Source organism: Cervus canadensis, chromosome 4 (genome assembly GCF_019320065.1).
Source record: "Cervus canadensis isolate Bull #8, Minnesota chromosome 4, ASM1932006v1, whole genome shotgun sequence".
Classification (NCBI taxonomy): Eukaryota; Metazoa; Chordata; class Mammalia; order Artiodactyla; family Cervidae; genus Cervus; species Cervus canadensis.
Window position 1 is genome coordinate 103,405,068 of NC_057389.1, and position 25,884 is coordinate 103,430,951.

The window sequence follows — 25,884 nt, forward strand, 5'->3', positions numbered from 1 at the left end:
TCAAGTTTCCCAGCTGACAGTAGAGCTTTTACTGGTTTCCCCCTGCCTGCCAGAAGCCATCAGTCCACTGGAGGTTGGCAGCTTCTGCACGTCACAAGCCTTCCAGCTGCTTCCGGCACCAGTCCCGAGAGGGATTTCCCCAGTGTTTTTCTCAGTTCAGCTTTCAGAGGGAGGACATGCAGACTCCCTGGTTTTCTCCCATTCTGCCCTGGAATGTTCATCCTCCCGCAAGAGAATGAGATTTTCCTTAGCTTTCCCTCCTAAACTTTTGCCTCATGTCCCTTGAGCACATTGAGGACACAATCTGTGCTCTGAATTTTATCTAACAATATTGAGCCTTGCCCTACCGCTCACGTTAACAGACATCTGAGCATCTTTCTTAAAACAATTTTTTATAACAACACAAAAGCGATCAGGGAAGCCTGGTGTGCTGCCGTTCATGGGGTCGCAAAGAGTGGGACACGACTTAGCAACTGAACAACAACAAAAAGTGATTAGAAACACATTAGATTATTGGGAAAAAATTAGATTGTGGGGAAAAAATAGATTATTGAAAAACAATCCCCTTGTAGCATTTCTAGGGAAACGCCCACTTTGTCTCCAGAGCGTGTGCTCAGCGAGTTCTATCCTCTGACAATCCTGAGGTCGTTATGACTCCATTTTACATATGGGCAAACTGAGGCTCACGCAGCGACCCCCACGCGGGGGCTGGATTTATAGCCAGGTCTGGGGACTCCAGGGCCCATGCTTTTAGTATCCAACAACCCCTGAGGACATCTCTGGGAGATCGAGAACTAAGATGGTAAAACCATGTTGCAGCAGAGGAAACTGAGACTCGGATCTCGGGAGTCTCAACCCAGATCCTAACTATCCAGGTCTGCCTCGTGACACAATCGGGGGCTTACACAAACAGAAGTGGGACAGAGAATCGGGTTGATCCCGGCGGGGAGCAATTTCCGAGGCAAGGCAGATTCTGAGCTCTGACACCTTTACTGCACAGACCCACGTTCAGAGCGCTCCAAGTCTATGAGGGGGCGGGGGATCCCGAGCTTGCCTATAGCTTGACGTCATTCCTCCTAGGGGGCAGTTGCTGAGGCTACGAGGCACTTTGTGTCTTTAAGACCGTTTGGAGGCGGGCCCTAAACCCTGATTCCGCCTGGAGCTCTCCTCCCCTTTAAGGCGCGCCTCAGGGGCGGGGCCCTGACGTCCCCTTTAAGGCGCGGTCCGCGTCCGCCGGCAGAAAAGCGGCTTAAAGGCGACTCGTGGCGCGATGGCGGCGGCCCCACGCGCGGGCAGGGGACACGGGCGGCCGCTCCCGGTACTGCTGCTGCTGCTGCTGTTGGCGCTGCCGCCTTTGGGGGGCCCGCCCGGCGCCGCCGCCTACTTCCCCGAGGAGCGCTGGAGCCCCGAGTCGCCGCTGCAGGCGCCGCGAGTGCTGATCGCGCTGCTGGCACGCAACGCGGCCCACGCGCTGCCTGCCACGCTGGGCGCCCTCGAGCGGCTGCGGCATCCGCGGGAGCGCACGGCGCTGTGGTGAGCGCGGCGCCCACCGGCTCCGCATCAGGCCTGCTGTCCCCGTCCCGGCGGGTCCACGCCGCGTCCTGCCCTCTGTCTTCGCACTGGGCAGGGCGGACTAGACCCACACGTGACCTCTGCTTGCTGTCTCCTTCGGGCGGGCCAGACCCGCGCCGCGCGCGCGCCCTGCCTACTGTCCCGCATCGGAGCGGACCAAAGCCGCGTGTGCCTTCCTGCCTGCTTTCCTCCGCCGCGTTAGCACCGGCGGAACCGCGCTGAGCCCGCTGGCCCCTTTAGGGTGGGGCGAGCCACTGCTCTGCAGCCTACTGGCTTCCCTGCCCCCACTCCCATTAGGACCTATCCGGGATCACCCGTGCCGCGCAGCCCGAGACTAACCCCCTAACCCACTTGGGAGCACTCACAGCTTCAAAGATGGGAAGCCTGAGAACCACCCCCCCGCATTGGGGCGTTGCCGTGGCCCACATTGTACTACTAACTGAACGTCTTTTCGCTCCTGCTGCCGTTTTGGTCTCTGAGCCCAGCCTGAATCAGACTTCCTGACTACTGGAGTGGGTGGGTGGGGTGCCCGGCGGATGGCGGAGGGTAGGGGGAGCAGATTCTTCCTGGAAGCGGAATGGGGCAGGGCCAGGAACAAATCTGGCTGGTGACTCATTGCTTCCTACCTCAGTTTTCTCATCTGGAAAGTGGGGATACTAAGCTAACTCTGAGTTGTTTCTGAAAATGAACCAGTTAATGAGTGTGAAGCCCTTGTGCTGGGCATCAGTGACCCGAGTTGTGAATATTATAATAATAATTTTGTTCGATTTTGTTGTTATGACTGTCATCAGTGGTACCGTTGTTGTCAACTAAATAACAATAGCAATTCATTTGGGAGAATAGCTCTTGGCTGATGGCTTCCAAATGTTACTTTTCCCTCCAGTCCAGAGAATCCAAGCACATAGTTGGTGCTTAAGAAATGTTTTTTGAATGAATGAGTGACAACAACCCCACTACTCACAGGAGAGAGTTGAAGAAGGCAGGACCAGACCGTATGATATATGTGTATTTTTACTAAATTGTACATATTTAGTAGCGAATATGGTTGTAAGATCCTAGATGCCCTGGAATACTGGCATCATATCTAATGTGTTTTTCCAAAATTATCTTGTGTAGTCCCCTCTGCAACTCAGTGAAGTGGGCCCAGGCCTCACCCTCTGTGTTACAGATAAGGAAACTGGGGCATGCTGGGGGGATGTGTCATGCCCAGGGCCGTGTAGCTGGTGTGAGGCCCAGCGGGGATGTGGCAGCCCTTGCTGCCTTACTGTTGCCTGTCCTGCCTCCGTCTCCCTCACTTCACTCACTGTCCTGCTCTGTCTACAGGGTGGCCACAGACCACAATGCAGACAACACGTCAGCGGTGCTTCGGGAGTGGCTGGTGGCTGTGAAGGGTTTGTACCACTCTGTAGAGTGGCGGCCGTCGGAGGAGCCCAGGTGAGCGCCAGGCCTTGCCCTGATCCCCCTCTCCAGTTGGACCTGGCTGTGTCCCTGCTCACACACCCTCCATGGCTCCCATTGTCCTGAGACAGACATACTCGCCCCCTCCCTCCAGCCCCTGACGTTCCAGTCCAGCTCTGCAGCCTTTAGCACTGGCTCTGACTACCTACCACCTCCCCTCCAGCTTCCCCAGGGGGCCATAATCCTTCTGTTGGACTTTTACCCCCTCTTTTTATTCCACCTGGAATTCCTTCATTCCCTGGGCTTTGTGGTGGACGCCCACTGCTTTATTCCTTGTCTCTCTTACCTCAGTTGTTTACTTTCCCCACGAGCCCTTGGCCGATGTGAACTTCAGTTCCTTTCATTCTTTCGGGCTTTAGTTTTGTACCCACCCACTGCCCAAACCAGATTAGGAGTCTAGGAGGACAGGCTCCCAGTTTTCTCCGACTCCCCCTCCCGCTCAGAGATGGGGGCGTGTCCCTACAAGGCAGTAGAGGCCCCTGTGCCCCTCACCCCTCTCCAAGCGTTCTTCCCCTCTGGGTCTTTGCACACACTGTGTCCCCTACTTGGGACACACCATACCTCCCTCCTCCTCTGTTTTCTCCTTGCTTCTTCCCAGCCTTCAGATCTAGCTTACACATCCCCTCCTCCAGGAAGCCCTCTCTGACTACCCCACATTCAGCCAGCTCAAGGCCTCTCTGGGCTCCGACAGTGCCCTGTGCTTCCTCCATCACAGCTGCCTCTCCGCAGGTCCTATCCAGATGAGGAGGGCCCCAAACACTGGTCTGACTCACGCTACGAGCATGTCATGAAGTTGCGCCAGGCGGCTCTGAAATCAGCCCGGGATATGTGGGCTGATTACATCCTGGTGAGTTTCTCAGCCACCCAACCTAGGGGTCCCCAGTGGGAGGTCTGGGGTCTCCAAGGGAAGGCAGAGCAGTGGGATTCAGAGACCAACCTTAACCCTATTTTACAGAGGGGGAAACTGAGACTCTAAGAGGGGAAGTGAGTTGTCAGAGGTGACACAGCTGGTTAGTGGAGGAGCTGGGTCTTGATCCTAAGCCACCTCGGTTCTTAATCATCAGAAGTGAGTGGGTTTTTATGTCCCCTGTGGTTGGACCCTTGTTCATCTCCCCTTTTATCACCATCACCAGTGATCTGATATCTCTGCACAGACCCAATGATGACCTCTGGGTGACTCCGAGAAGCAGGAGGATGGGGTGGGGGGCTGGGGGATGTTGGTGACACTGAGCTGCTGACCCTTGACTTTCACTTCCCCTTCCTGGGCCCCTGGCAGGAAGGGGCTGGTTGAGGTTTGAATGCAATCTTGGGATACATGCCCACAGATCACGAGTCTTCTCTGAGCTCCTTCAGCCTGGCCCCTTGACCAGGCGTGGTCCCCTCACTTGGTGCGATGGGCAGGGGGCACTGACCACTGAGCTTAACTCTCTGGAGGTTGAATGTAATAATGCCAGACTAAGTGCCTATGGTGGTTTCCCATCTATGCACAGACCCCAAGCTTCGATCTTTTCCTTCTCTTTAAAAAAATCTTTTTTGGCTGCTCTGTGTGCAGGCTACTCTCTAGTTGCCATGTGTGAGCTCCTCGTTGCAGTGGTTTCTCTTGGTGTGGAGCACGGCCTCTTGAACACATGGGCTTCAGTGGTTGTGGTACATTGGCTTAGTGGCTCTGTGGCACGTGGGATTGTCCTGGACCAGGGACTGAACCTGTGTCGAACCTGTGTCCCCTGCATTGGCAGGCAGATTCTTAGCCACTGGACCACCAGGAAAGTCCTGGTCTCTATCTTCTTATTTATTTATTTTTGGCTGCATTGGGTCTTGGTTGCTGCATGTAGGCTTTCTCTAGTTGTGGCAAGTGGGAGCTACTTTCTGTTGACGGGCACGGGCTTCTCACGGCGGTGGCTTATCTTGTGGGGCACCGGCTCTAGGGTGCACAGGCTTCGGTAGGTGCAGCTCCAGGGCTCTGGGACGCTCAGGCTTCGGTAGTTGCAGTGCTTGGGCTCAGTAGTTTCAGTTCCTGGGCTCTAGAGCCCAGGCTCAATAGCTGTGGTGCCCGGGCTTAGTTGCCACTCGGCATGTGGGATCTTCCTGGATCAGGGATCTAACCTGTGTCTCCTGCACTGGCCAGTGGATGCTTTCCCGCTGAGCCCCCAGGGAAGCGCTGGTCTGTACCTTCTTAATGTGTCAGTCAGCATATGTCTGTCAGCCTCTCCCCGAGCCCTCCTCGTGCCGGGCCTGGGGCACACAGTGACGATTAGCACAAGCTGAGCCCCAGCTTCCCCGGAAAGGTGAACGTGACCAGAAAGCAAACAAAACCGAACGAGGAAGTATCAGAAGGTGGCCAGCGCTCTGAGAGACACTTGGCAGCGTGATCAGTGTTCGGGGCTCCTGTAACAAAGTGCCAACACTGAGGGGCCTCACATGCTACAAGTTTCTGGTCTCACACTTCTGGAGGCCAGCAGTCTGAAATCTCGGGGAGGGGGCTTCCTTGCTGCTTCCAGCTTCTGGTGGCTTCAGGGGTTCCTTGGCTTGTGGCAGCATCCCTGCAGTCTCTGCTTTTGTGATCACGTGATCTCTTCTAATAAGATCACCAGTCACTGAATTTAAGGCCCACTCTAATCTAGTGTGGGGCTTCCCCCGTGGCTCAGCTGTGAAAAATCTGCCTGCAGTGAGGAGCTGCAGGAGACAAAGGTTCGATCACTGCGTCGGGAAGATCCCCTGGAGGAGGGCATGGCAACCCACTCCAGGATTCTTGCCAGGAGAGTTCCATGGACAGAGGAGCCTGGCGGGCTACAGTCCGTGGGGTCGCAGAGAGTCAGACACGACAGAAGCGACTTAGCATGCATGCACTAATCTAGGATGGTCTTCCTGGTGGCTCAGATGGTAAAGAATCTGCCTGCAGTATGGGAGAGCCGGGTTCAATCCCTGGGTCGGGGAGATCCCCTGGAGAAGCAAATGGCAACCCACTCCAGTATTCTTGCCTGGAGACTCCCTGTGGACAGAGGAGCCTGGTGGGCTACAGTCCACGGGATCGCAGAGTCGGACACAACTGGAGACTGACACTTTCACTTTCACTAATCTAGTATGAGTCCCATCTTTTTTTTAAGTGATTATCGTTTTGTTTATTTTGTATTCTTTTCCATTATGGCTTATCACAGGATATTGCATATAGTTCCCTGTGCTATACAGGAGGACCTTTTTGTTCACCTCTCCTATGTATAATGGTTGACATCTGCTAATCCCGTACCCCTCGGCCCTCCCTCCCCCACCCCTCCTCCCGCTTGGCAACCACAAGTCTGCTCTCAAAGTCTGTGAATCTCTTTCTGTCTTATAGAACAGGTTCATTTGTACGGTATTTTAGCTTCTGCGTGTAAGCGACATCACATGGTATTTGCCTTTCTCTTTCTGGCTTACTTCACTTGGTATGACAATCTCTGGTTGCATCCATGTTGCTGCAAATGGCATTATTTCATTTGTAGTATTCCATTGTATACACACACATGTTTTCTTTATCCATTCATCTGCTGATGGACATGCAGGTTGTTTCCATGTCCTGGCTGTTGTGAACAGTGCTGCTAGGAACATAGAGGTGCATGTGTCTTTTTGAATTACAGTTTTGTCTGGATATATGCCCAGATCTGGGATTGCTGGATCATATGGTCATTCTATTTTTAGTTTTCTGAGGAGTCTCCACAGTTTTCCATAGTGGCTGCACCGACTTACATTCCCACCAACAGCGTAGGAGGGATGAACTCCATCTTAATTACATCCGCAGAGACCCAGCTTCCAAATAAAGTCACAGTCACAGGTACCAGGGGTTGGGGACCTCCCTTAGGAGGGGGCCCTAGCAGAGATCTGAAGGAACAGAGGAGCAGCCTCAGTGGGAGCTGGGGGTCAGTGTCTGAGGCAGAGCGAACAGAGCAGGAAGCAAGTGTGGGACATTCAGGGACTGGCTAGGAAGCCAGTGTAGCCAGAGTGAACTGGTGGAGTGGCTGGTGCTGAAGTGGTGGGTGGGGGCCGGACTATACAGGCCAAGAGGGAGGGATGTGGCTTTTACTTTGAGGGTAATGGGGAGCCATGGAGGGTGTGTGAGCAGGGGAGGGCTAGGCTCTGATTTCTGATTTTTAGAGGTCCCTCTGGCTGCCATGGGCGCGGGGCCGATGGGGCAGGAATAGGGGCAGCAGGAGGCCAGGGTGGGCGCTGGTTTGGGGCTGTGGCTTCGGGATGTGTTCTGAGGCGGAGAGAACAGTCCCTGCTGGATGTTTGGATGCCAGAAGGACCTCACATCCTGGCGTGAGCCTTGTGGGGAGGACAGAGCCATCTCCTGGGAGGAGGAAGGAGGTAACAGGCTCCTCCTGGAAGCCCCGTGACTTGGTGCCTTATCAGACCATTTCATAGATGGGAAAATGGAGGCTTAGAGAAGTGACAGCCTGCTGGGTGGCCTCTCAGAACCAGTGAGGGACAGAGGTGGGACTCAAACCTCCTGGAGCCATCCAGCCCAGGGCCACCTTGTCTGCCTCCCTGGGTTTTGCTTTCATGGTTTGAGGTTGGCTGGTTTTCACTTTTTTCCCTCAGCAAACCTGGGTGGACTCAGGGATCTGGTTCAGAACTCAAAGCAGCTTTTGACACGCTGCTGTATTTTTGTAACTGAGGGCTTTGGTAATCCATATTGGAAAGTGAAATCATTTGTTGAGTGTTTTGGGTTTTTTTTTTTAAATAATTTTGTGCATTTATTTGGGGCTTCCCAGATGGTGCCCGTGGTAAAGAATCTGCCTGCCACTGCAGGAGATTCAAGAGATCCAGGTTCCATCTCTGGGTTGGGAAGATCCCCAAAGGAGGAAATGGCAACACACTCCAGTATTCTTGTCTGGAAAATTCCACGGACAGAGGAACCTAGTGGGCTTCTGTCCATGGGGTTGCAGAGAGTCAGACATGACTAAGTGACTGAGTACATGTATTTACTTATGTTTTAGTGCTCTGGGTCTTCACCGCTGCACATGGGCTTTCTCTAGTTGTGGCTAGCAGGAGCTCCTCTTCTTTGCGGAGCACAGCCTCGAGGGTGTGCAGGCTCCGTAGTTGTAGCGTACAGGCCCAGTTAAACCATGGCACGTGGAATCTTCCCAGACCAGAGATCTAATCCATTACCGCCTGCATTGACAGGCAGATCCCCATCTACTGTACCACCAGGGAAGTCCCTAGTGTTTGAAAATTATTATTAAAAAGCCCTCTTTTTATGGATACTGTGGGTGTTACTTGTAAGAAAATATATAAGAAACAGTAAGAATTGGTTTAAGGAAAAACCACCATACCTTGTAATGTCACCTCCTAGAGAGACTCACTCTCTGGCTGTGTTTTTTTAATTGAGGTACAAGTCACGTAACATAAAATTAGCCCTTTTCAAGTGTACAAATCAGTGGCTTTTAGTACGTTCATCATGTTTTGCAAGCACAGCCTCTGTCTGGTTCCAAAACTAGCTTCCATCACCCCCCAGGGAAACCCAGTGCCCACGAGCAGTCACTCCCGACTCTCCCGTCCCTGGTGACCATTGATCTGCCGAATGTTTCTGTGACTTGGCTTGTTCAGGGCGTTTCGTAAATTATGCGTAAACTAAACTGGTTCTGACTTCACTCGGCCTGGGGTTTTCAGCGTTCACCCATGTTGCAGCGTGTGTCCCTGCTTCACTCCTCGCCACGGCTGAGTCATGTTCTGTGTGTGAAAGGACCACATTCTGTTTTCCTCCGCTGATGGACACATGGTTGTTCCCACTGTTTGGCTTCTGTGGATAACGCCTCTGAACATGGCGTACAAATGTCCGTTCAAGTCCACGTTTCCAGTTTCCTCAGTCTGTATCTCTGAGTGAACTCGCTGTAACTCGATGTTTCACTTTCTGAGAAACTACCAGACTGTTCTGGCTGTTTTCACTGCCTGTATGCTCCAAGGTCACAGATTGAAATGTCCACAGCAGTTGGGCGGGGAATATAACAGGACTGCATGGTGTGTCCCAAGGGGCAGCCGCCTCCCATCTCCAGCTGCGCCTTACCTTGTGGGAATGCCGTTCCCATGTTGCTGGAGAAGGCTGGTGTCCTAGTGTTTGCTGTTTGCAGCAGATGATTCGAGCATTCTCAAAACCCTGCATGGGTAATGGATAGCATGTTCTGTGGACCAGATGCATTAAAAAAAAAAAAAAGAAAAACCAAGAATCCGACCTCCTGACAGCTCTCTGTAATAAAGTGTGATCTGTATGTTTTCACATCCCGGTAGAGAGATCCTTACCTGTTTTATGTTGTTTGATTTTCGCTTGTCTCGACTCTGTAGCCAGACAATGGGACAGGGCCAGAGTTTCTGTAGCTGATTCTCCACGGCTAGACTCCTGAGTCGTTCCCAGCTTGTGTGATGAACGATTCTGCCGTGTGGCCTTCCGGGGATGACCAGTAAGCTCACACCCCCCCATGATGACCCTGTCTGTGGGTTGGTGAATTTCCTTCCCGGTTGCCACAAACGGGTGATCATCGTTTTACTCCAGTATTCAAAGTGTTAAAGGAAGAAAAGAACCTTATGTAAAGATCCTATTTTTACGAATTTTTTGGTTGGTGTTTAACTCACATAGAAAAAAGCGTCTTCCTCCTGGCCCCTCCCTGCAGAGGTGGCTTCTGCTCCAACCGTCCTCCTCACACACCAGCGCTGCCCATCTTGAAAGTTCCCATAAATGGAGCCATGTGATGCACCGGCTGTCACTTCCGGGGTCTCGCCAGCACTGTGCGTGGGACCCGTTTGTATTGCTTTGTGTCGTGTGGCCCGTCCCTTCTGGCCGTGTAGTGTATTTCATCATGTGATCGTAACTCTGCTGGTGGCTTAGGTCAGAGCTGTCTGTTGAGAAGCACGGGGGCTTCCAAGGCCGCGTGTGCTACCCAGGGTACCCCAGGCCCCCGGGACGCTGGCCTCGGCCCCTGCTGTTCTAAGCCACGGCCTAGCCCAGGTGACTCTGATGGTCCATGCGGATGCCATGTTGGGTGTTTTGCAGTTTGTGGACGCCGACAACCTGATCCTCAACCCGGACACACTGACCCTGCTCATCGCAGAGAACAAGACGGTGGTGGCCCCCATGCTGGATTCCCGGGCTGCGTACTCCAACTTCTGGTGTGGGATGACATCCCAGGTCAGGGGGCCTGGGGGTGGTGGGGGCTGAACAGAGCAAGTAGGGGCTGGGTTTGAAATCTGGCTTGTTACCATGCTGCCTCATCGTGAACATTTTATAAACACCATTGTGACAATCCTTAAATTAGGGGATGGGCTGCGATTGTTTCCACCCCACCTGCTGCCCCCGGCCACCAGACTCTGAGGCAGAAACACAAATACAGAGGGGGGAGAGACTTGCCTATGCAAACATAGCTACGATGTGGTAGCGCCCGGATAGGACTTCAGGCATGGCTGGATCCATGTGTTCAGCTAACACTCCTCTTCCTCCTCCCCTTGAGTGACTTCATTTTCAAACTCCTGGGGAATGGTTCCGGCAGCATTCAGCTAGTTCCCTCTGATTGACCCTTGTCCAGTCTCCTTTTTGACCTGAACCAATTACTGAAGCCAGGAAAATGCTAGGCTCTGATCGTCCCAGCCCAGAGTTGAGGGTGGGGTTGTAGGGAGTGACGGACAGGTGCAGGAGCAGGGCTGTGCCTCGGGAAAGGGCCAGGTGGCTAGAGCCAGCAAGCTGATCTGTCCTATCTCTTCCTGTCTTTTGGTTTGGAATTGATATATTATTCATAAACTATAAAGTTCACCATTTTAAAAGTGAATAATTCAGTGGTGTCTATATTTTAAAGTATTCGTAGAAGTCTAAATTTATATGCTAACAATTCCAATTTGTAAAGGGTACAAGGAAGAGAGATAACAACTCCAGATTGTTCCAGAAGCTTTTAGAACTTCTAAAAGATTCCCCCTGACTTTTTTGAAGTCCCGCTTCTGGTGTTTTAATTTTAAAATCAAGGAATCTCAAGTGTATGGTCCCATTTCAGCTTTTTAATTGCCCTTCCCAAATGCTGCCTTTCTGATCAGAAGTATTGATCTGGGTCTGTGAGTAACTATTTCCCTGTTTCTCTGCCACTGCCCAGCGACTGAGGTTTGGGGGTTGGAGACTGCTTGGCCCTGCCCAGAGCTCTGCACTCAGGGAATGCGCACTGCAGCCAGAAGCTGACACCTGGTCTTACTCTCCAGGTGTTCTGGGCCTCCCATTGTCCTGGTCCCCAGCCTGCCCTTTAGGGACCCCCACGCAGAACTCTGCCTCCACTCCCCACAGGGCTACTACAAGCGCACGCCTGCCTACCTCCCCATCCGCAAGCGGGACCGCCGGGGCTGCTTTGCCGTCCCCATGGTGCACTCGACCTTCCTGATCGACCTGCGGAAGGCGGCATCCAGGAACTTGGCCTTCTACCCTCCGCACCCTGACTACACCTGGTCCTTTGATGACATCATTGTTTTTGCCTTCTCCTGCAAGCAGGCAGGTGAGCCCGCAGGGGATTTGCCATCCTGTGGGGTGTCTGTCTGGTTCTTTGGGACCAATTCTCAGCCCACAGAAGGTTCCCAGAACCAGCACTGCAGAGTACAGATGTACGATGACTTCAGATGCAGCTGTATCCAGGTGTTCAGGGGATATCCTCAGGACCCATTCTCTCTCCAGCCCTGGCTCTGCTGAGTGACTTCACTCCCCAGGTCTTTAAGACCTCCTTATTGATATTTCCATATATTCTTCCAATTATCTATAGTTAAGCATAATTGCTCTCTAATTGTATACTTAGGGCAAAAAAAAATTTTTTTAAAGAGAAAGAGAACACTGAATGCTGAGTTGTCATTTATTTTAAAGATGGGTCAGCAACTCATGGCCCGTGGACCAAATCCAGCCCACCATCTGTACTCACTTATATGGACACAAGCTAGAATGTCTTTTGGGTTCTAGGATCCAACTCCCGTGTGTGTATGTTGGAGATGGGGTAATTTCCCATGCCAACCAGCAATTCTAGGACACCAGCAAGGTGTCTGATAATTCAGCTCAATTCTATTTCAATTTTGACTCTGTCTACTTGGAGGTAGCATCCGATTCTGCAGGTTAAGGTCTCAGGCCCACAAAACTGACCCCTCTCCTGCTTCAGATGCTGGTCACAAGTTCAAGTTGTCACCTGTGTTTCTACTGCATACTCAGTTGCTCAGTTGTGTCTGACTGCGAGACCTTATGGACTGTAGCCCGCCAGGCTCCTCTGTCCATGGGATTCTCCAGGCAAGAATACTGGAGTGGGTTGCCATTTCCTCACCCAGGGGATCTTCCCAACCCAGGGATAGAACTCACATCTCCTGCATCTCCTGTATACATTGCAGGTGGATTCTTTACCACTGAGCCACCCAGGGAAGCCCGCATGCTTCTGACCAAATGGCCATACATCAGAGGTTTCACAGCTTCCTTGGGTCCTGCTAATTTGCAAGAGCAGCTCACAGAACTCAGGAAACTCATTTACTAACTAGGTTACTATTTATTATAAAAGTGTATATAACCCACGAACAACCTGCAGGAAGGGATGCATGGGCCATGGTGTGGCGAGGGGCGCAGAGCTTCCATGCCCTTTCTGGGCACATTCTGAAGGCAGACTTGAGTTGTTCAGATAGAGCAGTTTGGCCCACAAACCTAATATCTGGCCCTTTAATGAAGCACTTCCCTGGTAGCTCAACAATAAAGAATCCGTCTGCAATGCAGGAGCCTCAGGAGATGTAGGTTCGATCCCTGGGTTGGGAAGATCCCCTCGAAGAGTGCATGGCAACCACTCCAGTATTCTTGCCTGGAGAATCCCATGGACAGAGGAGCCTGGAAGACCACAGTCCATGGGGTCACAAAGAGTGAGACACAACTGAAGCGACTTAGCACCCACACACCTTGAATGAAAATCATTTTCGTTGGGATTATCACTTTAAAAAAAGATACATACTTGTTATAAAGTTTTAAACCATTCGAAAAAATGTTTTAGCTATTCAGAGAAGGACAAACACAGACAGAGGTAATGATATTCATAGTTTGTCCAACTGCATCTCATTTCTGTGCATAAATGTGAGTTTTTACTGTTCACCAACCATTTTGTGGTTTGCTTTGTCATGGAAGCCTGCACCTATGCAGGGTGCTTGTTAACAGTTCTGGAGTTTTTTTTGTCTTCTCGCCTGGCATTGTGAACCCCTCTTCTGACCCCAGTTCCCAGATGGAGTGCTGGGGTGGTCTCTGCCAGTTGCTGGGAACAGCTGGACCCATTGACGCCCCGGCCCCACGCCGGGTGGTGAGGCTAATGCTGCTGCTCGGAGGCTGCCTCCGAGGCCTTACTGCTCTGTACTCAGCTCTCATCGTCGTTTCCTTGGCCCCAGAGGTCCAGATGTACGTCTGCAACAAGGAAGTGTACGGCTTTCTGCCGGTGCCACTGCGGTCCCACAGCACCCTCCAGGACGAGGCCGAGAGCTTCATGCACGTGCAGCTGGAGGTCATGGGTGAGTCTGTCCGCACCACCCCGGGAGGGCCAAGTTGCCTCCCTCTCCCCACCATCTCGCATCTGTCCGTGAACACCGATTGAGTGTCTGTTGGGCCTCAGTCTCTTTGCCGGGCACTGAGAATCCAGTGTGAACAGTTGTCCCCGCTCTCATGGCTTACAAGCGGCTACGCATGGCACGCTTGGGGAAATCAGGGTGAGCTTTCTGGTGGGGGTGGCATTAAGATGCAGGGTGAGTTAGCTGGAAGGGAGGCTGCAGCCGGAGGGAGCAGCATGTGCAGAAGCTGGGCGGCTGGAAGGGCTGCGAGCTCAGAAAACAGGCAGGGTTGGTGGGGCAGAAGGGGGACAGAGCCAGCAGGCAGGGCCATGATGGGGACATCAGACATTGGACTTAGGAGCGGGTCTTGTCCCTGGGATAGGCAGGAGCCATGGAGGGTGTGGGAGCATGGAAGGTAGGAGGTTTCACTGATGACCCTGCACGTGCTTGGCTGTGTCAGCCGTTTCATCACCCATGCCCTCCCAGCCCCCAGACCCACTGTTTGTTTAATGTTTATCTGATCGGACACTTTCTTTTTTTTTATTTGAATACACTTTGAAAAGGAAACTTTAATATGTATTTTTACTGTGGTTGCAAGCTGATGTCTCTCTAATACATACACAAATAAATCCATGGACTATTATATTAGCACCTGGACCTCTGGTGAGGTGGGCTGAGTGCATAGGGCTGAGCCACCGTTGAGGCTGCTTGAGGACGGGGCCTCTGCCCCAGCTGGGGAGTCTCTGAAGCAACCACACAGTGAAGCAACGTCCTTTTCTGTGGGGGCCTGGCCCTGCGCCGAGCACCCACTTCCCTGTGAAGGCCTGTGAAGCAGAACAGCGATTCCTTCCACTGCACAGAGAGAGGATTGGAGGGCCAGGCCCCTGTCCTGGGGCTCAGACCCCATCCCCCCATCCATTTCTAGAAGGTTCTGTCTATGGCTCCCCCTTGTGGTTGAAGATGGAATGACACTCTGCTCTCTGTTTAGAGGGGGCTCTGGGGTCTTCCCTGGTGGCTGATTGTAAAAAATCTGCCTGCAATGTGGGAGACCCAGGTTCGATCCTTGGGTCGGGAAGATCCCCTGGAGAAAAGAATGGCTACCCACGCCAATATTCTTTCCTAGAGAATTCCATGAACAGAGGAGCCTGGCAGGCCACAGTCCACAGGGGTCACAAAGAGTCAGACACAGCTGAGCGACTAACACATAACACTTTGAGTCTTTAGAGATAACGCCTGGAGGCTGCAAGGTCACCAGGGCGAAGACCCCCACACACACACACACCCAAGTGTCTGCCCATGCAGCTGTCCAGGCCCAGCACGGCCGCCCCACTGCAGTCCAAGAGGTGGGTCTCTGCTTGTTGCCAACTCCTTTCGGTGACTGGACCCTGAGAAGCTTCTCTGTGGCTACTATTGATGGTCCTAGTTTAAATTTTCACGTATATTCTTGTTTCTGGTCAGGAAACCGTTCACTCCACTGTTATAAACTCAAACACAACAGAGGCATGCATATTTTCCTGTTTTTTTGAGGGTTCGAACAGATCACCCAGGACAGAGAGAAGGAGGGTCTGAAAGTTTCAGATATTTGTGCAAATCCTTCTTTACAGTTCTTGTGAAAACCGTCTTTTCTCTCTACCTGTGTGTGGGTACCTGGTCCCAGGCCATGCATGCGATTTTACATGTGTTCAAAGATCTTTCTTACAATAAAATTTCAAGCTTACAGAAAACCTCGGAGAGATGCCCTCTGTTCATGGGGAATCCAGCAACTTGCTTCCTTCCCTGCCTGCTCATGGAGTGTCTTCCCACTTGGCCCCATACACTTGGCTCATTATGAGTCCTCTTCTCTGAGTTTTAGCACACAGGGCAGTGACGGGTCACGGGTGTGCAGCGTGATGATTGTTTTTATATCCTTTTATATCCAGATGCAGACCAAGCCCTGACCCTCCCCAGTGTCCCCACCGCCCTGCATCCACCAGCTGACAGGCTTTTCCCACTTCGCGCTTCACATCAGTGGAATCACGCAGTGTGCGGCTCGGGTGTCTTCCACGCAGCGCCCCTGTCTGCGCTGCCGCTGGCTGTTGAGTGTGGCCGTGACTCCCTCCCTTCCTTGCTGCCTAGTATTCCATGTAGATGTTCAGCTGCAGATTTGTTTACTCTTGGCTGTGTCATATGTCGGTTTACCCATCTTCTCTGGGGCATGTAGGGCATTTCTTGTTTCCCTGCATTGCAGTGTGTACAAGGGAGTTCTAGAAATGCATCTGTGGATGCAAAGTTAGGAAATATCTACAAGATTGCTCTCACTTCTTACACCAGTTATAACATCAGGAATGCCCAAGAACAGGTTCAGGTTGGATAATCTACTAGAAGTACTCGGAGCTCACTGCAAGCTGTTACACTCATAATTTATTACAGGAAAAAGACACAAATTGCAATCTTGGCAAAGGGAAAAGGTGCGTGGGGCAGCATCCTGGAGAGTTCCAAGCACAGGGGCTCCTAGTGTCCGCACTAGCGCATGACAGCATGCGTGTACAGTGCCAGCCAGGGCTGCTCCCCAAGCCTCTGTGTCGAGGGCTTATGCTGGGGCTCATTCAGATACGGCTGACTGCCATGTGGCTGACCCCTATCTCCAGTCGCTGTAGAGACTGAGCTAAGACCCCCACCCTACATTACACGGTTGGCATAGATATCCACTGTGGCCCAAGGCCTGAAAAAACAAAGACATTTCCAAGGTCTTCAACTACCCAGGAGCAGAGAGCAAAGGCCAGACCTGTCTGTGGTCAAGATTAATCCCTCACCCTCTAATAGGTCTAGCAATGTTACAATTTTTTTTTTTTTTTAATTTGACTGCATCTGGTGTTAGTTGCAGCCTGTGGGATCTTCCACTGTAGCTCACGGGCTTTGTAGTTGCCCATGTGCCGTCTTAGTTGCCCCGAGAAAATGGGATCTTAGTTTCCCGACTAGGGATTGAACCCACATCCCCTGCACAGGAAGGCGGATTCTTAGCCACTGGATGACTGAGGAAGTCCCTAGGGGTGTTGCATTTTTATATCATTGTGACATAGCTGCATTGCCTTGCTCTTTCTGGACCCTAATATGCTCCATTTCCCTAGAACTGATAAGACAGGATAAAGAGATACTTCCGCTTCCCACAGGCAGATCCTTCCCACACGTACACCCCAAGGGGGCAGGCAGAGACTGAGAGAGGGAAAGCGATTTGCAGCCGGAGTCTCAGATCCCAAAGCCTTGCCCTTTTGGGTCCCAGGGTCCCCTGAGGATGGCAGGGGGTGGCAGGGAGCTGTGAAGGGCCCCGAATAGGAAGAAGCCCAGGGCACAATGTCGCTAGAGGAGGAGGCCCAGGCTGTGAGGTGGAAGGCTCTGGGTGGACTCTGGGCCTCACTCAGGCCTCTCCCAGACAGAGGGGCCTGTGTCTGCCCTGCTAGCTCACACGGGGCCTTTGTTCTTGGGCAGGTGGATGCCACACTCACCAGCACGCTGGGCTTTTCTGGGCCAGACTGGTAGATACCAGGAGCCTCAGCAGGCTCACAGCCCCCTGTGGATCTGTTCCTTCTATGGGAAACCATCAGGCATGGGCCAAGACAGGGCTCTGGGGATGTGGTCTGAGCACCGCCCACAGCAGCTAGAAGGGGAGCGATCATGACCACCCTGAGATTCTTAGCACGCCTGGGCTTGTAGCTGGGTCACTGCAGTCACATGGCTGCCAGCTCCCTGTGTGTCTTCACCCCGTCTACCCTCCGTGTGCGTCTCTGTGTGCAGGTTTCCCATTTTTATAAGGACCCCAATCACTGATTACATGCCAAGTGTATTTGTGTAGTGGCTCAGTCGTGTCTGACACTTTGTGACCCCATGGACCGCAGCTCTGTCCATGGGATTCTCCAGGAAAGAATACTGGAGTGGGTAGCCATTCCCTTCCCCGGGGGATCTTCCTGACCCAAGGATCAAACCTGGGTCTCCTGCATTGCAGGCAGATTCTTTACCATCTGGGCTATCGGGGAAGCCCATATTGATGAGGGCCCACCACCCTAATGACCTCATTAAAGATCCTATTTGTAAATAAGGTCACCTTCTGAGGTACTGGGGATCAAGATGCCAGCGTGTCTTTGCAGGGAGGACACAGTTTAACCCAAAATAACATGTGTGATTTCATGGCATCGTCTCATGATATAAACCTCTGAGAGGCTTTTTAGCCCATTTTCAAGATTGAGGGAAGGAGGAGAAGGGGGCGACAGAGGATAAGATGGTTGGATGGCATCCCCAACTCAATAGGCATGAGTTCGAGCAAACTCTGGGAGATAGAGAAGGACAGGGAAGCCTGGTGTGCTGCAGTCCATGGGGTCGCAAAGAGTCGGACACGACTTGGTGACTAAACAACAGCACAGATGAGGAGTGTCATTCCTTTGCTTGTTTTATGAGTTCGTGCCAAGCTCCTTGTTGGGCGCCAGGGAGCCAGTGTGAGTGGGTGGACCTGGTGTCCGTCTGGTGGAGCTCACGGGAGATAATCAGAGAACTGGGACTTAGGGTAGTGGAATGAGGCTTTGACGAAAGCCCAGGTGCTGTGGGGGCCTCCAGAGAGGTGCCTGACTCAGCCTGGGGAGGGCAGGAGACTCCTGTTGGTGCATCCCCCCCTCCCCAAGAAGACATCTTAGCTGATAACTCAGGGAAAGGAAGAGGGGAAGGAACGGGGTTTCAGCAGAGGCCCAGAGGTAGGAATAGGGGACGGGTAAGTCTGGAGCAGTGCCAACAGCCAGAGTGTGTAAGAGGCAGGGGAGAGAGACTGGCACCGCTTCTGTGGGCGGGGCTGGGTCAGGCAGGGTCTCAGCATCAGGCTGAGCAGCCCGGTGACACGGAGCCATGCAGAGGCTGGGGAGGGGGCTTCAGGAGCGAGGCTGGTGCCCTCCGTCTCCATGACCCCCTGGTGACCCCTCGGCTTTGCTGCCCCCCAGTGAAGCACCCACCCTCGGAGCCCTCGCAGTTCATCTCAGTGCCCACCAAGACGCCAGACAAGATGGGCTTCGACGAGGTAGGCGGGGCCTTCCCTCGGGGCGGGGGCCGGGGCCCAGCCTGGAGGGTCCAACAGAGGCTCTGGGCCGCAGGTCTTCATGATCAACCTGAAGCGGCGGCAGGATCGGCGGGAACGCATGCTGCGGGCCCTGGAAGAGCAGGAGATAGCGTGCCGGCTGGTGGAGGCTGTGGACGGCAAGTGAGTTGGACCCTGCTGGGGGAGGGGCGGCGCCACGGGTGGGTGTAGACCACCCTGATGGCTCCCGCGGAGGGGGCGTGGGTCTGACTCTGGCTGGGTGCTCACAGACCTGCGCACGGGTGTAGACCACGCCGAGGCAGGCCACATCCGGTCCACGATGGGTTGGGGGAGGGAGGCTCACTAACTGTTGGGACTGTAGATAGATACTGTCTTCCTCTGCCCCCGACCCCTCCCCACTTGCAGAGCCATGAACACCAGCCAGGTGGAGGCTCTGGGCATCCAGATGCTGCCCGGCTACCGGGACCCCTACCATGGGCGGCCCCTCACCAAGGGCGAACTGGGCTGCTTCCTCAGCCACTATAACATCTGGAAGGAGGTATGTCTGGCAGGGGGGCAGGACCCTCCTTAGCCCTTCTTTTTATAAAAAAACAAATCTTATTTATTATTATCTTTATTTATTTGGCTGCATCTGGTCCTAATCGCAGCACTCGGAGCCTTCCCTTCACGCGGGGGCTTTTCCTTGCAGCTAGGGGATTCTCCAGTTGTGGCACTTGGCCTATCTAGTTGTGGCTCGAAAGTCAGTTGTCCCACGGCATGCGGTATCTCAGTTCCCTGATCAGGGATCAAACCCGCGTCCCCTGTGTTGCAAGGCAGATTCTTAAGCACTGGACCACCAGGCAAGTCCCCTCCTTGGGCTTCTTAACAGCTCAGAGAGGGAATCCCCTGCACCCCAGGCAGGCTTCCAAAACCACTGCAGGACACTCAGCCTCTCTCCTTGGGTGAATGTGGCACCCGAACCCTGGGTGGGGCAGCTGCCGTCCTTCCACTGTGCAGATGTGAGTCCTGAGTCTGAGGAGGGCTGAGCCTGACTCTAGAAACAGGTGGGGTCTGAGGCCCGGGACCTCCAAGTGAAGCCTCTTCATAGCCAGCCACTGTCAAGTATCTGGAGCCTGGGCACTGTGCTCAGAGCTTACTAGTAGGAGCACAGCCATGGTGATGTTAACTAACGCACACCCCACACACTGGTACCCCACCAGCCACAGAGGCTCATCAGACACCCTGGGAGGGAAAGGTTATGATGGGCGAGGATGCCAGATGGGGCTTCGAACCTGGGACCATCCAACTTGAGGCCAGATTTGGTGTTTGAGGCAGTGCATTCCCGCCCAGGTTGCTCTCTTTTTCTGACGTTCATCATGGAAGGTACGGGGCAAAGGTTGCGGTGTCCAGGCAGCTGTGGAGCCAGAGGGGATCCAGGTTCAAGTCCAGCCCTGCCTCTGAGCGGGGTGAGCTCTGTGAGCAAGGAAGGCATTTCCCAATCTGAGCCTCGTTTTCCCAGGTGAAGAAGACAGAGTCTTCAGTCATGAAGATTATCGAGTTCATTCATTCAGGGAAGATTTGCCAAGTACTGATTGCGTGCCCAGCCTGGTGCTGGTCCAGGGGACACGACAGCCCCCAAGACACACCCAGCTCCCACAGGGGATTCACAGCCCTGGGAGGTGGGGAGACCACAGGGAAATGACTAATATTGAAATAAGTGAGAGGCACCTACAGGAGAGGTCCAGGGTTATGAATCGTCCTCAACTGGCAGCTTTGGGTGATAGTCATGAAGGATCTCTAGTTGATGTTGGAACTGAGGCCAGCAGGGTGAGAGGGATCCTGCCTGCTGCTGCATGGGAGAAGGGTGCTCTGTATCATAGGCGCGGCAGGCGCAGGCCCTGGGGTGGAAAGGGGCAGCAGGCTGAGCCTGTGGAATCTGCTACCAAGTTGTAAGGAGAAGGTTTTGGCCAAGAGGTAGATCTGAACTATTGGTGGTGTGTGTGTGTGTGTCTATTTTGCTTTTTTCCTGGTGCCCCAGACCTCTTAAGCAGAACTGGCTTTGGGGTCAGGCCTGGACTTGATCTCTCCAAGATCTCAGCGGGGCCTCCTCCCTCAGGTTGTGGACCGCGGGCTGCAGAAATCACTCGTGTTTGAGGATGACCTACGCTTCGAGATCTTCTTCAAGAGGCGACTGATGAACCTTATGCGGGATGTGGAGCGGGAGGGTCTGGACTGGGACCTCATGTGAGTTGGGCCTGGGTGGGACCTGAACGCCAAGGTGGGGCCTGGAGACTAGCTCTGAGGGCCTTTGCAGTTTAATAGGTTGGGTCGACTTGTGGGAGGTTGGCAGGAGGACTCAGTACTTGACCTGGAAGTCTGGGATCTTGGAAGCCTGCCAGCTCTTTCAGGGCTTGGAGACTTGACTGGGGCCTTCCTCTTACTTAACCAGTGCGGCTAAGATTTGACCTGGAAGCCTGTGGATGTGGCTAAAGAACTTGGGGGTGTGGCCTGGGTGGGTGTGGTCAGGGCTTGGGAGCAGGGCGGAGCCTTTGGTGCCGAGTGTGGGGTGTGGCCAAAGGAGTCTGGGTCTTAGACCAGTACTAGGTGGAGGGTGGCCAGAGTATTTCCAGAACAGTCTCATGTAGGTGGATTGGTTCATCTCCCCCTGCTCCCCCCGCCCCTGCACAGAGCCCTGATCCGGGTTCTGAGCCTCAGACTCAGCAGCGTGTCATTAAAATGAATAGTTATGGGTCCCCTTCACTCCTGACCGCTTCACCTGAACCCTCCACCTTGCCCACCCGTCCCACTGCCCTCTGAACCCAGAGCAGCTTCCTTCTCAGTCCCACTCTCCCCCATGTGGGCCCTAGACCGCTGTGGGCCTGTTCCCACCCAGTCCAATCACACGTGCCGCCGCAGTGCTCCCCAGCTCCCCCCACCCCAGGGTCTGACAGCGGCTCAGTGGCTCCCTGGGTTAGCATTCTTGGGCAGGTGAACAGGCGGAGGGTGACAGAGCCCCCATTCTGCACCCCAGCTACGTGGGCCGGAAGCGGATGCAGGTGGAGCACCCCGAGAAGGCTGTGCCCCGCGTGAGGAACCTGGTGGAGGCCGACTACTCGTACTGGACCCTGGCCTACGTGATCTCCCTGCAAGGCGCCCGCAAGCTGCTGGCTGCCCGGCCGCTCTCCAAAATGCTGCCGGTGGACGAGTTCTTGCCAGTCATGTTCGACAAGCACCCAGTGTGAGAGGGGGCGGCAGTGGGCAAGGGGAGCTGGGGTCTCCTTGTGCAGCTGGCCTGGGTAGGGGGGCCTGAGGCTTCTCCTCTGCCTTCTCTGCCGCTTCCTTCATGAGTCCCCTCCGCCACCCGCTTCTGTCTCCTTCTGCCTCTGACCCCCACCCCGCTCCTCCCGCGCAGGTCTGAGTACAAGGCCCACTTCTCCCCTCGGGACCTGCGCGCCTTCTCCGTGGAGCCCCTGCTCATCTACCCCACGCACTACACAGGGGACGACGGGTATGTGAGCGACACGGAGACCTCAGTCGTGTGGAACAACGAACGCGTCAAGACCGACTGGGACCGCGCCAAGTCCCAGAAGATGCGGGAGCAGCAGGCCCTGAGCCGCGAGGCCAAGAACTCCGACGTGCTCCAGTCCCCGCTGGACAGTGCCGCCCGGGATGAGCTCTGAGAGCTCTGAGGGCCGGTGGCCGTGGAGCCAGAGCAGCGGTCGCTGGCCCGGCCCCACACGCCCACCGGGGACGGCAGGGCCCCTGTGGCCCCTGGCAGGCCCCGGAGGGCTCCCTGCACGGGGCAGCGTCCAGCCGGCTCTTGCTCAGCAATCACGTGCACGCAGGCAGCATTAATGGAGTGCCTACTGTATGCCAGGCGGACTGGGTGGGAACTGTTCATCTCTGGGTGCACCCAACACTTTGGTCACAGGGTGCCAGGTTCCCGCGTTCTGGCAGTGAATGAGGTTTGATTACTCCCTCCAGCAGTGATGGAGTCAGTCATCAAGGGTTATTGATCCCCCATCAAGAATCAGGCGCTAGTGATACACATTCACTGCTTCAATTCATGCGAGTATTTATTGAGTGCCTACTGTATGCAAGGCACCATTCCAGGCTCTGGGACAAGTGAGGCAAACTTTCATTTATTTGAACACATACTGAACACCTACTCTGTGCCCGGTACTTGCGACGCAAAAGTTCTTACTGACTCAGTGCATTTATGGAGTAACTGCTGTGTGCCGGGAGCTGAGCGTGGTGCTAGGGCTTAAGATAATCAAGGTGCTTTTCACTCTAATTGGTTTCTTCTCCACACATCCAGAGAGCATCTCCTGCACTAGTGATGCAGATGTTCAGTCAGCATCTGATCCCCCCACAGAGATGGACGAGTCCTTCCATTTCTTCATGCAGCAAGCATTTATTGAGTGCCTGCTGTATGCCTGACCTCGTGGACTCCCAGTGGGGCTGACTGAGTTTGATTCCTCTCTTGCAGCACCCCCATCACCTGAAATGTGTGTACCTAACACCCCCCCACCACTGCCCAGGAATAGGCAGACTTTTCCCTCAACAGGGAGAGCCACGAGTTTCAGTGACCCCATGTCCTCATGCAAGGCTCCCCTAGAGCCAGCCCCCCTGGAGGGGGCAAGGGCCCCCCTGTCCTCGGTTGCTTGGCCGCCCTGCCCTGCATCTCAGGTGTGGTCTACCTGCTTGATGGCATTCTTTTGTCCAAGCCTCTGGTGGGATCATGTGTTTGGGGCCTTGGATGGGCTCCGCTGCACGGGGGCGCTATCCGTGGCCTGGGCAGGACGTCCTCCAGCACAGCCGGGAGGACTGACCGTGCCTTCAAGCCTGAAACAAATGGCAGAACCGGCCAGCGGTGCCTCGTTCTCTGAGGGGTAGCTAAGTGCTGTCCCAGTCAGGTTCTGGATAACTTGCCTATTTTTTTTATTAAATGTTCCTGGTTGGGTTTTCACATACATCTGTGTTCCCTTCTTGGCCCGATGGTCTGCTCATCGCCTACACACCACCCACTGCTTCAGACCAAGACGTGGGAGGGAAGCAGGTGCTGGCGAGGAGCCAGAGAGGCCGGGGGAGGGTGGAATGAGAGCCTGGTGTCCCAGCGCGCCCCGTGAAACTCACCCAGAATAGCGCGGGGAGGACAGCTGGTCAGCCGCACTCTGTCCTGTAGGGTCAGCTGCAGGGCTGTCTCAGGTGACAGAACGAGGAGGGGGCTGTCATAGTTTGGAGTCTCCAGAAAATAGACCCTGAGATGAGGACTTGAGTTATCCAAGAGGGGACCCTCCAAGTAGCCCCCAGGGTGACGTGAAGAAGAGCGGGGAGGAGTCCTGCAGGGGTCGCCAGTGAGCCATTCATTTCTTCAGTCGCTCAGTTGCGTCCGACTCCGTGACAAGGAGCCATTAACTACAGTAACTGGGGACCTGAGGTGGGGCTGAGCAATACAGGGCATCGACCCTAGAGTGGTCCCAGCCCCCAGGTGAGGGAGGTGGGGCATTTATCCACCCTTAACGGCATGTACATTTTCTGGGTCAAATACTTACACGTTTTCAAGATTCTTAAGCCCTTAGGGCTTGCAGGCATATTACCGGGGGCTTTTACAAAATAACAGATGGTGTGTGATCCTACTGAAGAAATGAGAACTTACAGCTAAGCAAACTGAAAAAAGCAAAATTAAATCACACCTCCTCGAGACAACTTTTTGGTGACAAACCTTTTCAGTCTTAGCCATGTGCATGGTGCAAATATATACATGTTTTGAAAAAGAAGTTTCATATTACATAAACTCTGTTACAACCTGCTTGTATTTTCTCTCACACAACACATATTTTCTCGCACACAACACATTTTTATTTCAGAAACAGGATCAAATTGTATCCAGGTTTTTTTCTCTCTCCCCTGCAAGGTTCTTTTTAAGTTTAACAGCATATTGTGGACATTCTAATCAGCACAGGCACCTACCAGCTCTTTTTGGGTTGTTACATATAATAAAAAATACCATAATCAGGATGGACCAGCCAGCATTTACTCAATCATCCTGACTGAAGAATATCACAGTCCGGCAATGAACAGCATTGTACAACACATCTTTCCTACTGGATTTTTTATTTCAGTTGGGTAAGTTGATACAGATGAGATTGCTGGGTTAACAGAAATGAACGCTTGATGTTTCAGTAGAGACTACCATATTTACTCTGGTTAAATCCTAACTATTCATCATTTGTCTACCAGGGTGTCCAGTCCCCTCTTATCAAAGACTGCAATCATTTCTCATGTGTTACTGTTGCATGTGATGTTTCCATATCTTATTTTAACTCTTAGCGGTTAAATTAAGATTTTAAAATTTGGTGGGTCACTATTGGATTGGCTTGTGTCTCTCCAGGACATTTGGTGATGTCTGGAGATGTTACTGGCTGTCATGACTGGGGGTGGGTGCTATTGGCATCTGGCAGACAGAAATTAAACACCGTGAAGTGCATGGAGAAGGTCCATAACAAAGAATGATTGGGCCCCAAAAGTCCACAGTCACACCCAATTCCATTCAGCCTCTTGAAGACATGAGCCTCTAGAAGAGACTTCTTTGTGGCACGAGTAAAATTTCCTTGGCTATGAAATGTCTCTGATTCAAATGTAGATTCTTAGGCTCTGTTTCCAAACTGACGGGGTCAGAATCTTGGAGGTGATGCCGAGGAACCAGAGTTTTATTTGGAGGGCAACAGAGGATGAGATGGTTAGATAGCATTACCGACTATGAATTTGGGGAATGACATGAATTTAGGGAAACTCTGAGAGATAGTGAAGGACAGGGAAGACTGGCAAGCTGCAGTCTATGGGTTGCAAAGAGTCAGACATAACTTAGCCACTGAACAACAACAGTCCAGTTGTCTATGGGGCTTTCCAGGTGACTCGGGAGGAAAGAACCCACCTGCCAATGCAGGAGGTGCAAGAGACTCAGATTTGATCCTGGGTTGGGAAGATCCGCTGGAGAAGGGAATAGCAACCCGCTCCAGTATTCTTGCTTGGGAAATCCCGTGAACAGAGGAGCCTGGCGGGCTATAGTCCATGGGGTCGCAAGGAGTCGAACAAAACTGGGTGACTGAGCACACACGTAGGCATCTTGTTATCTAACCTGGAGCTCTCCTTTGCTCTCCGAAGCTGGGAGAACCACATCCTTCTACAACATTCCAACAGAACTGGCTCACCAGTGGGAACTGAGGCTCCCCACACTCACAGAAAGGGGGCAGTTGGGAGATTCTAGAAACCTCCAA

At 53.3% G+C, this 25,884-nt stretch overlaps 1 protein-coding gene across 1 annotated transcript; it reads left to right on the forward strand.

Moving 5' to 3' along the window:
- The first annotated feature begins 1,154 nt into the window (after positions 1 to 1,154).
- On the forward strand, positions 1,155 to 23,577 carry COLGALT1 (collagen beta(1-O)galactosyltransferase 1). Its single transcript, XM_043467284.1, has 12 exons — positions 1,155 to 1,533; positions 2,896 to 3,006; positions 3,760 to 3,877; positions 10,049 to 10,183; positions 11,318 to 11,522; positions 13,417 to 13,536; positions 18,531 to 18,607; positions 18,681 to 18,787; positions 19,031 to 19,163; positions 20,721 to 20,848; positions 21,636 to 21,842; positions 22,017 to 23,577. The coding sequence occupies exons 1-12, from the start codon at positions 1,271 to 1,273 to the stop codon at positions 22,282 to 22,284; spliced, it is 1,872 nt and encodes a 623-aa protein (XP_043323219.1). The 5' UTR covers positions 1,155 to 1,270; the 3' UTR covers positions 22,285 to 23,577.
- The last annotated feature ends 2,307 nt before the right edge of the window (positions 23,578 to 25,884 follow it).